Genomic DNA, 13,832 nt, shown 5'->3' on the forward strand with positions numbered 1-13,832 from the left:
ATAGTCCAAGGATTAAAAGGAAAAGAGAAAGAAAAGGGAGAGACAAGGTCCTTTTCTTTTCTATCCTGTTGGGCGGTTGAGATGAGTCCTAGCAATCATGCACGGTTATATCTTAAATTGCGAGTGTACACTTACGAATCTTCGCGTTCTAATTGTTAGTGATGAAAATCGATATCTACAGCTCAAATGTTTAATATATTTATAACTTATTGATTCTTTATTCATCGAATCTTAAGTATCTATTATCTTGATATTATTTATTGTTAAGTACAGATTATTTTTTTTTATTGTTTTAAACCTTGATAGGGCAGCCCATGTTCGCCTTCTGAACAACCAACCCAGCATGAAACAGCCACGGTGCAATATAGTGGCAATTAACGGCTCCCCACGCCTGCATGATCTGTCCGCATCAGAAACCATAATTACCTGAAAGACGGAAAGCAGTGCTCCACAGTATGCTGGTGCTTCTAAGTACAAAGGCGGACACTATTCACAACAAAGAGTATGAAAGGTAACTCGAGATGAGAAGAATACACGTAACTCGAATATGAAAACAGATGAGGACAGCTGACCCTCCCTCCCTTCCTCCTCCGGGAAGGATCTTTAAGGCCACAAAACTCTAAACTGCGGGACCCAATCATAAAGCATGTATGGACCCAATTCACATAATGTGGGTTGGGGATATATTTGGCTACAATATTCGAAAATCCATACGAGTATTTCATTGGTTGCTTTTTCTTTCTTACCTTTCACTTTTTTCTCTTCTTCTTGATAACACCATTATTCCGAGCGACGAGAACTATCCTAAAATGGAAATGCATTGCTTGGCTGCCAAGCCACGGCCAGTCTCCATCTCGGCATACCCAAAATTAATAGATGCCTTGTTAAACCAATGAGAATGATTTTAAATATTTTATATATTGCCTTGTGTTAAACCAATCAGAATGATTTTAAATATTTTATATATAGCAGTGATATTTAAAATGGAAATGCATTGCTTGGCTGCCAAGCCACGGCCAGTCTCCATCTCGGCATACCCAAAATCAATAGATGCCTTGTTAAACCAATCAGAATGATTTTAAATATTTTATATATTGCCTTGTTAAACCAATTATCAGAATGATTTTAAATATTTTATATATAGCAGTTATATTTAAGCCGGGTTCGAGTAAAGTTTAAGTAAAATCTCAAAGAGCAAAGTCGAGCTTTCAGACAGGTAATGAATACTGCTCTACCTCTGCATGACCTCGGGTCGAGTCAAATTTAAAAGGACAAGGCCGAGTTTTCATACAGGTATATTTAAATGTTGTTCTACTCACCCTGAAACTTGATATCTACCTGGCCTCAAGTTTATTGATATACTATACATATATATATTTATGCCCATGAAACCAGTGAAATCTATATTTTTGTTATTAATTATAGAGAGGGAGTTTAAAGAATGAGTCGCTAATATCATTTATATGCAACGCTCGAAGAAATATGGAATTGGTGTGGTCCTTATAGAGGCCAATCATGAGTGTGTGTGTGTGTGTGTGTGTGTGTGTACACACACATATGAGTAGTTTACATATCAAGAAAACAAAAGATCAAAGAGTTGATATGTGTGTGTGTGTATAGACTTTCGTATGTAATCAATGTTCATATTTTATACTGATCCATCTATTAGGCCCCCCCTCAATCTTAGCAAGGGAAGGACCAACGCAAACATTGGAGCGAGAGATCTGAAACTTCGGAGAAGAGAGACCTTTGATCAACACATCAGTTACTTGCTTATCATTAGAGATAAATCGAACAACAATGTCTCCCAATTAATTAAACATGTTCACGAACACAGAGCAGATCAACTTTAATATGTTTGGAGTGAGCATGTATTAATGGCAAGATAAGCAGTAGATATATATGTTGTCACAAAATATACCAGTTCTTTCACTTGTCTTTAATTTTTTTAAAGCTTGTTGATTAATTAATTAGCTGAGAAAATATTAATTTAGTCTATTTAATTATGAGACATGCTGGTAATTTAAATGGAGTCCAAATAAATGCACTCTGATAATTTAAGTAACTTTTTTCTAAAATCATTTGTCTTGGAAATATAGTTGATATTACAATGCCAAACTGGTAATTTCCGTTAATCTGAAAATAGCCAGGTACCTTCTTTTTTTTTCTCCCATAGAAATCCACAAAATCATATTTCTCCGGAAAGAATTTAAGGCTCAGAATTTTTTCACGGTACAAAGGTACATAAAATTTTATCATATGCCTCGCAATTGTGTGCCTAGAATTTTATTTTTCTAATAAGATTCAAATTAATCTCTGAATTCAGGTGTGGGAACAATTTAATTTCTTAAAATTGTAGACACATCGTATATATTTTTGCAAAAAATACAATTTAGCCTCTAAATCTGTTATGATCATGATTAGATCCCTAGAAAAAGATTTTCAATTAGGTACTAATTTCTTAGATTTTTTATCAAGTCTTTTTTCCATCAAGGTGCTTCTCGTGCAACTATCAGGAGACAGCAAAAACATTTAAAAATGACATAGATTGCCTAACTAAAAGGAAATAAATCGAAATTAAGGAACCAATTAGAACAATGTAAATCACGCACTTGACTGAAAAATAGTATATTTCAACACCACCAACAATATATAACAACAGTGGACAATGGAATACAGAATCTAGAAAAAAAAAAAAAAACACTACAGAAAAGACACCACTAACAACATGATCGGATAAAATGTGCTACAGCTAGATTGCCCATGCATGCTTGAGAAAAAAGTAGCTATGTGTTACAATGTGCAAACCCGACACTAGCAACTTATACATCAGCAACATAATTTGCTTCTCTATATATGTTCAGACAGCGTCCACATCCCTTGCTTTATTTTTATTTTTTCCAGCAAAACATAATCTAAACTCAACAATTCTCCAGTGTATATGAGCTAGCTGAAGCGTGCCACCAAAATAAATGTATACTTTACGGCAACCTTGTGCTCCTGAGTTGATGAGTTGATTTGAGTCGAGGGGCGTCGACAGAGAACAAGGTGAAGCTGGCGCCACTAGGACAGGGGATAGTTGATGAAACGCGTGGTGTTTAGCAAGAGATGCAAGGAGTTAGCTAAAACCTGGGAATAAAGTTTGATAGCAGGAGTGAGCAGAAGTCAGCCACATTCAATGACTATATCCGATCTTGTCAAGAATCTGATACCCAAAAGAGAGAGGCCATCTCTCTTGTAGATTCTTCCTCGAGGAAATCACGAGTGAATGTTTCAAGATAGTCCAAGGGGTTAAAAAGTCACGGCCGAATTCAAATTCGGAAAATATATTTATTTTTTAGAAAATTATCTCCATGCATAAGGAGAAGTAGATGTTTATTTTCAAATAATAACTTTCTCCCATAAATTTTTCCTATCTGCCCTTGTGTCAATTCGGTAAATTTGTCCCATAGGTGGCGTAGCATGGTGGCTTTTTGATCAAAAAGTAAAAGACATGCTGGAAAGTGGAAACCCAAAAGGCTCCGGAGAACTTTTTGGTCCACTGCAGTGGACAGACACTGGACCCAGATAAACCCGGCATCGTTTCAAACCACTCGATTCAACATCAACATCCAGTAAGGCCACCGCATACTTCAGCGTGAATTATGTGTCGCTTTTGGTTATTCTTCTGCTATGAAAAAAAATATATATATATATATTTAGTTGAAGAAATAAATATATAAAAATAAATTTATTTTTAAAATAATTTTGAAGTGAATTTACATAGTATCAAAACAGGAGGAACTAGAGAGATAAGTCTCCAAGGATAATATTTATTATTTTTATTTCAATAATATCCTAGTAAAAGACTCTCCATTTCAAAATTGTCCAACTAAAATATGTAGGAATAAAAATATCATAGTTTTAAAACACAACTCGGGGGTTGATTTACGATAAAGATCTGGTCATTGGTCGAGAATCGGGTCATGAGTTAGGCTAACTTTGCCAGCATCAAAATAAAAATTATTATTATCAAAGTTTTAAATCAAATTCGTAATAGACCCGTGACAAATCCTAGGTCATGAGTGGGTTTGACCATTGGTTAATGTCAACGTAAAGAGAAAATTTGTTGTTATCGTAGTTTTAAGACCATACTTAGGGGTCGCTAACCCGGGGTAAGGCCCATGTCATATGTCAGGAGGGCCGACCTTGGTTAACCCGGGTCAATATAGAATAAAAGTGGTTATTATCAAAATTTTAAAACTTAATTCGGGGGTCAACCTTGGATAAGATCGAGTCACAGACCAGGAAGGTCAACCCGGGTTGATCCGAGACAATGTAATAAAAAAATTTGTATTATCATAGTTTTAAAATCTAACTAGGGATTGATCGGAGCAGGGCTCCCGTCACGGGTTAAGAGGGTTAACATGAGTTGATCAAAGTCTCAATGAATGAATAAAAATTAATATTAATATAGTTTTAAAACCTAACTTGAGATTCGATCTGATATAAAGTTCAAGTTACTGGTTAGAAGAGTCACCCATCTTAAAAAAAAAAAAAAAAAAACCACCTTATTTTTACCTTTTTTTTTTTTCCAAAAAACAGGAAGTTTACGTGAATCTTGATTATTGATCTATCCGGTGGTTCTAAAATTCATCTCATCCGGTGGTTCTAAAATTCATCATACTCACATTCAAACTAGTAATTTTAAAAAAATAAACCTTAAATATAATAAGTTGAATAACACCGCTTAGCAGCTTGTATTTAATGCATAGGTGGATGCATCATGACATTACTGAATCACAGAAGTTGATGTATACGAAGCAAACTCAGATGTCGGAAAGGTATCTTCCAGTACTCCTATGATGTCAGTCCAATCTCATAGCCCTGTCTACTGCGATAGGCAACATCAATCTTCAACCCCTTCCTAATACATGCAGATCATGATTACCACTGCCAAATGATTCCTTTACTGTTCTTATAATTCCACTCCGATTATTTTTCTAATTTTACAAATCATTTTTCTCCACAATCAGTAAATATTTCACGCAGGCAGCTGGCGAAACATTTCTTTGGATAATATTCACTTTACATTCAGAAAGCGATAAAAAAAACACACATAACAACACGCTTAAATTAAAAAAAAAAAAAACCAGGTGCGTGTGCGTGTGCGTGTGTGTATTAGTGATTGACTGCCCGTCGTCGTCGGAAGTAATTCTTCTTCCTTCTTCCTTTATCCCTGATAGCACAATCTAGCAGCAAGCAAACTATAGGTATTGATTATTATATTATCCAACTTATTAATATGAAATTCAACTTTCATGCGGAAAATTCAAGCCGATAAGAATTCAATCCCAAATAAATTAAATATCAAAAGATACAATAAAGAAAAAAATTCAACCATATAAAAATTAAAATTAAAAATAAACTTTAGAAAATAAAAAAAAATAAATTGGAGGATAAGAAGATCAAAATACCTTCACAACTAGGACTTTCTATTCTTTTCAATCAAAGAACAAAATAATAATTTTATTATGGCATTTCACAATGAACTGTGTCCATGACTATAGCAAAAAAACTCACGCGGTATAATTTTCTGCTTAATATAGTACGTACGTAGCACCCTTAATAGTTATGCAATATTGTAGCCCAAGAAATTATATGGACACAGTTAATCAAGTTAGTATTTAATGGCATGTATATATTTTTACCCGATTCTGTATGCTGAGTAAGTTTAGTTATTCCTGACGAACTGAATAGCTTTATTAGGAGGAAATCTCCTCATTTAAGGGCTTCTGATTCCAAAACTTTTACCTGATACAGGAAACTCTTTTTAAGGAAATCTCAAAAATTATACATGTTAATAAATTACATAAATTTATTAACTCTAACCAAGAATTAAATCAAGAAGTTAAGATAAAGATATTGTTTTTCAAGAAAAAAAACATTAAATATTTAATTTAGTTTGAAATTGGATTTATAAAGTTAAAATATAGCTTGAGCCACGTATAAAATCAATCAAAACAAAACATTAAACTCAATCTCAAGTTAACTTAATGTGAAATAATTAAATTAAGAATAAAAAAAAAGGTAGTTATTGCAACCTACAATTAATTATTTTCCTTTTATATTGCATTTCTATTATTATTTTTAATACTTTTTTTATTGCCCATTGTCTCTTATGTTTATAATTTCAAACACTAATGTACAAAGAGCCGAATAATTACTGATAAAACTTCGGGCAAGCGACGATAATTTTATGAAAATGAAACTGCAATTATGCCTCTAAGTTAACTTAATATTAACTAAAAGAACCATGATGAAAAGATGAAAAGCTCCTAAAAGATAATTTAGTAGATTTTTTTGTAATTAAGTAATTTTAATGTACGAAAAATCAACTAGAAGATAGCTTTAATTATTTTTTTTGTTTCAGGAGTAGCTACGTAATTTTAATATGCAGAAAAGCTAAAAGAATATTCTACCCTATATAATTTGGAAATGATGATTAAATCATGGTAATGAAATCACATTGCCCGAATACTTAGTTGAATTGTTAATTTTTTTTTCTAGAAGTTTAGAAATATGTGAACGAGTTTTTTTAAGTTGATAATATGAAGTTTTGATAAATTAATTATTCTTAAATACAAACTTATACAATAAAGCTAATAAAAATTTAATATCAATAAAATTATTATATAAAATAAATTAGTGATTACATAATATATTCGAATATCATTTTTTCTCCCAGATAGCTTCCTTTTTATTATTTGATATGGTAATTTTATTAAATGCACCAAGAATACTAGTATCTTTCTGAATAACATACAGTAGAATATTACTAGACCATCCATGGACTTTTAGAGAGAAAAACCCACGAAATCTATATTCGAAATGCATATTTCAAACACAATATTAGTTAGTCTTGTGAAAACCTTTTTAGAACACACGAGTTGTCTGGTCTTCAAAGAAGATTGTTTCACGACAGTCTTTAGCCTACTTGAATATTCATCAAGGTATTGGTTAAGCCAAAAGTTTTATCACCTTATATTCAACTGTACGATTCACAACAAAAACCTTACTAATGCTGAGTTTTTTGGGATGATTTGTAATTACATGCCACAGAAAATGGCCAAAATATAGGGAAATTTAGAGGAGAAAAAACTGAAAGGCCAAAGATGATCCAGAAAAGAAGGCTATGGGTGGCTGTCCGTGCAGATTTGCTGGCCCCTCAGCAACTAAACCATGTTTAAGCGAGGGAGGCGAGGACCCTTTAGGAGTCGAGCTTTTAGCAGTAGGAGGCAAGCACCTCTCAAGAGAAATATAGAAATGTCTTTCATCCTCTGCCCTTTTCTGCTCATTAAAAAAAACAAGGGTTTTAGTAATAGAGTATCGCAGCACGATTTAACTCGCTGAAGACATGAACACATACATACCTGGTGAAATTCTAACGCCAACCCCGTCCAAAACTTCTTTCTTAACCTGCACTTGTAATAGCAAAAACTGAGACCTTTGATTCAACATTCTAGGGAGGTTGCATATCATAATTCCTTACTCAAACTCAATTTCCGGTATACCATTGGTTGATCTATTATTTCAACCACATCCAACCGCCACAAATAGGCATTGGATCTCAGAATCTTCATTTTTTGCAGAGATTGGATACTGTGAAAAAACAATCTCAGCCTAATAAATTAAGCTGTTAAGTAAGATCCCAGATAAGATACCATGTTAAATCGTGCACGTGAAATTCTGTGAACCAAGAAGAATTGAGTGATACTGAACTAAGGTCTTTCTTTTTATTGAACCATTGAACAGAGGTCCAGACTATTAAAAGACGTTCATAAATAATTTCATTAATCAAAAGCTTTTATCAATCATCAAAACAATATTAGTGTCCTTAACAGGTAGATCCTCATCTATAACATGGGAATGATACAATATTTCAGGAAGCCACTAACCTGCCAACGATTATCCACAAAATCTGACATCTCACGAACTTTGTTTCTTAATTGCGACTTTGAGACAGAAGGGAATTTCTGATGCAGTGATCCAACCACTTTATTCATACTTTACGAGCATGACTGAATAGCAAACACCTGAAAATTCATAAAGATTACAGTAAGCTGCAAACCATGGGTTGGGTTGAAAAAAAAACAGGAAAAGAAAAAACTTGAATTTAGCTGATATGGCGGGTTGAGCAGGCTAACCTAACAGGTTAACCTGATTAAAAACTCAATTATAATCCATTGAATTAAAGTAACATGTAAGGGGATGCATGCGCGGAATTCCCGCGCGTTTTAGATTTATAGTAATTAATAACTAATATATATACGAGCGCTGTAGGCACGGGCTGATTTGATATTTTTCATTTCAGCCTACCATTGTTTTTAATATAATGTTAATTTGTTCGTTTCCAGTGAAAGCGAAACGGCAAAATTGTTAGGAAAGGAAATGAAACCTTTGTCTTCATATAATTTTTTATTTTTACATGAGAATTTAAAAATCTATTCTCTATTAACACATGCATAATTTATATACATCACGGCACAGTGGATCATTTGATGGCACGTTGTAAAGCTCTGACATGAAGGTGACCTGGCTATAAGGTTATTCAGTTAAAGGCATGCAAACAAGATTTGTCTCTTGACCGTATTCAAATAAAAAATTAGTGAAAAGGAAAATATGTAAATTCCGAGGAACCAAAAAGTTGCTCGATATTGCTACCCTTTATCATCGTACATGTAGGACCCGACATCCTAAAAAAAATCCTATCAATCCGAGGAAGACCCCCTTTCACAGTTTTGCTTCACTCACCGAGCCACCAGTAAACGACAACTCAAACAAAAAATGAAACGAAAAGAAAAAAGAAGAAGAAATGGAACAAAAAGAAAACAACGAAAGGAACAGGCTGTCAATCAAACAAGAAAGAAAATCACAAGCAGGGGGAAGTACAAAGGTCACGGTCTTCGAATTTACAGTATGCCTTCGGCTTCTTGTAATCTTATGGGTATATATGAAGGACAATGCATGGCATATATATAACTTTTTCCCAGCTCAGTACTTGCTTCCATGAGTGTAAGTCACCCATCCAGACCAATAATTCTATGAGAGTACTGTTACGAGTTGTAATAACAGATAATGGACAATGCGTTGAGCCATAGTAATCGTCGACGTGCAGGTGAAGTCATTTTTAGAGAGCGCTTAAGTAGTTCCATGGTCGGTTAGGTTAACTAATTAATTAAAGAACGATAGGAGTAAATCGACACTAAAAAAACACGTTGCTTTATAAATAATTAGCAGGTTTGATCATTTGTCTGCGAGACAATCATCCAAGGACTCACCATCACCTTAAATGCAGTGTTTAATCTGGTGTATATCTGTCAAATAACTATCCCAGTTGAAATTAAGTACTTCTACATGCTCTCTTACGAAAGTCTTTCGAGTTTAAAATTGACATGTATAGATCTAGGATGTTGAGATTAGAGGATAGTATAATTCCAAATCCGGATCATTTGACGAAAAAATCCTTGGTATCATGTCAGGGAATCTCTTCAATCTAAATTAATAGCCTAAGCTCTCATGCCCCTCTGACTCGCACTTTTGTGTTAGATCTGCTAGAATAGCGAGATTGAAATACGTACAGTGTGGTGTGAGGGAGAGGCCAGTTTGGTATACATATATTCTCTTTGGTTTGGGTCACTTGAGCTGGGTGCATCAGCGTCCAGTACCATATATTAACCTACGATGAAAGTGAATCTCACTGCTCAGATGTGTGTGCGCGCGCGCGCGCGCGCGAGAGGGTGGATGTGTGTGTGTGCGAGAGAAAGGCCAGTTACCAATGCAAGTATTCTCTGAGGTTTGGGTTACTTGGGCTGGGTGCATCAGGGTCCACCATAACCTAAGATAGAAGTGAATTTCACCGCTCATCAGGTTTCAAAGAATCCAGAGAATAAATTATACTCGACGAATGACTAACAAACAAAAACATTACTGCGTTAAGGAGGATGACATCGTTGGGACTTACCAGAGTGTAGAAGGTCCTTAGATCTTCCCCACCGATATCAACCCTGGGCTGGTTGACAACGTGAGAGGGTTTGAGCTCACAACCATTGTTAACCTCTCTAGAATTGTAATTGACCCTGAGGGAGATAGATTTTGTGAAGGGGTCCAACACGTCCCCTATAACACGGCCAACACTAAGAGGTTCTCTATCCCTAGGCATTCTTGCACAGCACTGATCAACCTGTATGCAAATACAGTTTGAGTTGTTGGATGAATGTTAGTTGATTTTTTGCAACAATTTAAGAAGATACAACAGCTATTTATAAACTCTTTTGTGGTATATATTTTATTTTATTTACTGCTATGCTGTCAATAGAATCTACCTTGCTTTATTATTTTTCTTTTCTTCTCTTTTGGGGATTCCTAGATGACGTTTTGGGCTTGTGGTGATGCCTCGACGGCTGAAACTCTATTGCATTCGGAGTCCAAGTAGAATAAAGGAGGCCACCTTTTTCGCTTTTCTCAAAATTAAACAAAGGCCAGTTTCATTTTTCACCTGGTCTAGTGGTCTTTGTTCTCAAAAAGACCCAGATTCACGTTTTCCAACCCCAACACCAAGTTCCCTGCGATGTTCAAAATAAGCAAGGATCTCGGACTCGAAGCCCTTCTACCTAGTGTAAACACACCCAACATAGCTAGGTATGTACGTAAGATGATAGAATGCCAGGATATTATTTGAAACTTGAGTTTAATTTGTAGGATACAAGAAGAATAATTGATACTTTCTTGTTCTTCTAGGCAAAAAAAAACTAAGAAGGTATTTGTTGAATTGCTGTGTTAATTTCTTTAATGTTAACGTTTTAAAAACATATAAGAAAAAGTGATTTTCTTTCGCAAAATAGCTATCTTGCAGTAGAAGTATCAAATTTCATTTTTGATGAGTTCTGGGATATTTTTCAAGTTCCACGGGATTTCCAAGTGCAAAGTTTTTTTTATCTTGTGGATAGATCTCCACGAAACTAATAATGGGATCAAACCGATCCAAAAATATAGTACAGGGACCGATGGGGTGGAATTTCTTGTTCAGGTACGAGTTGCATTTGGTACAAGAGTTCAAGGGTTTGAACACAATTTAACCTAATAATAAACTATCGCTCGATCGGTCGTTAGGAAAGAAATAATCATTACAGGAAAAGGTGATTAATGGTTTGCTTAATGCGATTTACTATCAGCTAAGTAAATAGTAACTAGTATGATGATGTGACAGCTAATGTTTTAATCATATCGGCATTAATTAATTATGACTCTCTAGAATATATAAATCATAGAGTTTAGGATTTGATAATCTGGGACGGACAATCTAAGAAGTCCCCTTCCCAAACACCCCCTAGTCTTATTTGTTTTCTGCAAAGGATATGCTTCTTCTCCAGGCAGGACGACAACACGAGCTACAGAGGCGATGTTGTTTGACTGTCTTCAGTCTTCTTCATTCGTCTTAAGAATTCCATCAGGAAACCTGCGGGTGCCATGCACCACCTATCCTTGCAATTCGTATGGACCCCCAAATTAACGTGCTGTAATTATTCAAGTCTTGCATGCAAGGTTCTCCATGGTCCTTGTCATCCCAAACAATTTGAAATCCTTTTCTCAGTTTCACCAATAGAAAGATGGAAAAAAATAGCTAGACAGAGACTTCCCGTCGTTAAGAAAGGTCTGGGATCGGTATATTTGCCTTGTCAAGTTCAAACCACAGGAAAAGCGGAGCGGAATCTAGAGTTTGATGGAAGTCACCTGTAATTGTATAGTCTATAACTCACCATAATAGTCCAAGGATTAAAAGGAAAAGAGAAAGAAAAGGTGCTTTTCTTTTCTATCCTGTTGGGCGGTTGAGATGATCAGTCCTATCAATCAGAGACAGTGCTGCTAATGAAAGCTCTTGCAATCCTTCTATCACTAATTTTCTTTACTAATCTCTTTTCCCTTTCCAGTTTTCTAAGCCATCCTTTTCTTGATAGTAAATTTTCCTACCATATATATATTTCCTTGCTTTCATTTTTAGTCCAAGTTATATCTTAAATTGCGAGTGTACATCTGACGAATCTTCGCGTTGCTAATTGTTAGTGATGAAAATCGATATCTACGGCTCATATTTTGAATATATTTATAACTTATTGATTCTTTATTCATCGAATCTTAAGTATCTATTATCTTGATATTATTTATTGTTAAATACATATTATTTTTTTTATTGTTTTAAACCTTGATAGGGCATCCCATGTTCGCCTTCTGAACAACCAACCCAGCATGAAACAGCCACGGTGCAATATAGTGGCAACGGCTCCCCACGCCTGCATGATCTGTCCGCATCAGAAACCATAATTACCTGAAAGACGGAAAGCAGTGCTCCACAGTATGCTGGTGCTTCTAAGTACAAAGGCGGACACTATTCACAACAAAGAGTATGAAAGGTAACTCGAGATGAGAAGAATACACGTAACTCGAATATGAAAACAGATGAGGACAGCTGACCCTCCCTCCCTTCCTCCTCCGGGAAGGATCTTTAAGGCCACACTCTAAACTGCGGGACCCAATCATAAAGCATGTATGGACCCAATTCACATAATGTGGGTTGGGGATATATTTGGCTACAATATTCGAAAATCCATACGAGTATTTCATTGGTTGCCTTTTCTTTCTCACCTTTCACTTTTTTCTATTCTTCTTGATAACTCCATTATTCCGAGCGACGAGAACTATCCTAAAATGGAAATGCATTGCTTGGCTGCCAAGCCACGGCCAGTCTCCATCTCGGCATATCCAAAATCAATAGATGCCTTGTTAAACCATTCAGAATGATTTTAAATATTTTATATATTGCCTTGTTAAACCAATCAGAATGATTTTAAATATTTTATATATAGCAGTGATATTTAAAATGGAAATGCATTGCTTGGCTGCCAAGCCACGGCCAGTCTCCATCTCGGCATACCCAAAATCAATAGATGCCTTGTTAAACCAATCAGAATGATTTTAAATATTTTATATATTGCCTTGTTAAACCAATCAGAATGATTTTAAATATTTTATATATAGCAGTTATATTTAAGCTGGGTTTGAGTAAAGTTTAAGTAAAATCTCAAAGAGCAAAGTCGAGTTCAGACAGGTAATGAATACTGCTCTACCTCTGCATGACCTCGGGTCGAGTCAAATTTAAAAGGACAAGGCCGAGTTTTCATACAGGTATATTTAAATGTTGTTCTACTCACCCTGAAACTTGATATCTACCTGGCCTCAAGTTTATTGATATACTATACATATATATTTATGCCCATGAAACCAGTGAAATCTATATTTTTGTTATTAATTATAGAGAGGGAGTTTATTGATATTTTCAACGCCACCAACAATATATAACAACAGTGGACAATGGAATACAGAATTTAGAAAAAAAAAAAAAACACTACAGAAAAGACACCACCAACAACATGATCAGAGAAAATGGGCTACAGCTAGATTGCCCATGCATGCTTGAGAAAAATGTAGCTATTTGTTACAATGTGCAAACCCGACACTGGCAACTTATACAGCAGCAACATAATTTGCTTCTCTATATATGTTCAGACAGCGTCCACATCCCTTGATTTATTTTTATTTTTTCCAGCAAAACATAATCTCAACTCAACAATTCTCCAGTATATATGAGCTAGCTGAAGCGTCCCACCAAAATAAATGTATACTTTACGGCAACCTTGTCCTCCTGAGTTGATGAGTTGAGTTGAGTTGAGTCGAGGGGCGTCAACAGAGAACAAGGTGAAGGTGGCGCCACTAGGACAGGGGATAGTTGATGAAAC

At 35.2% G+C, this 13,832-nt stretch overlaps 1 protein-coding gene and 1 long non-coding RNA gene across 8 annotated transcripts in view; both read right to left on the reverse strand.

Annotated features, from left to right (window-relative positions):
* LOC7474393 (protein HEADING DATE 3A) overlaps positions 1-10,269 on the reverse strand; it is a 38,081-nt gene extending 27,812 nt beyond the window's left edge. For 2 of the 7 annotated variants that reach the window (XM_002316137.4, XM_052456125.1), the window contains exon 1: positions 10,223-10,269. Coding sequence is in view for 5 of the 7 variants with exons in the window: in XM_052456117.1 (XP_052312077.1) it covers positions 9,816-9,877; positions 10,004-10,201 (260 nt within the window). In the remaining 2 variants the exon portion in view is untranslated. Of the gene's footprint in view, positions 1-9,815; positions 9,878-10,003 lie in introns of all 7 variants that reach the window. The other 5 variants (XM_052456121.1, XM_052456124.1, XM_052456118.1 and 2 more) reach the window with 3 other exon arrangements.
* Positions 7,061-8,075, reverse strand: LOC18102675 (uncharacterized). Its single transcript, XR_002984072.2, has 3 exons — positions 7,938-8,075; positions 7,413-7,458; positions 7,061-7,329 (listed from the first exon to the last, which is right to left on the reverse strand). It is a non-coding gene; the product is annotated as an uncharacterized LOC18102675 (long non-coding RNA).
* Positions 10,270-13,832: the final 3,563 nt, after the last annotated feature.

Source organism: Populus trichocarpa, chromosome 10 (assembly GCF_000002775.5).
Source record: "Populus trichocarpa isolate Nisqually-1 chromosome 10, P.trichocarpa_v4.1, whole genome shotgun sequence".
Lineage (NCBI taxonomy): Eukaryota > Viridiplantae > Streptophyta > Magnoliopsida > Malpighiales > Salicaceae > Populus > Populus trichocarpa.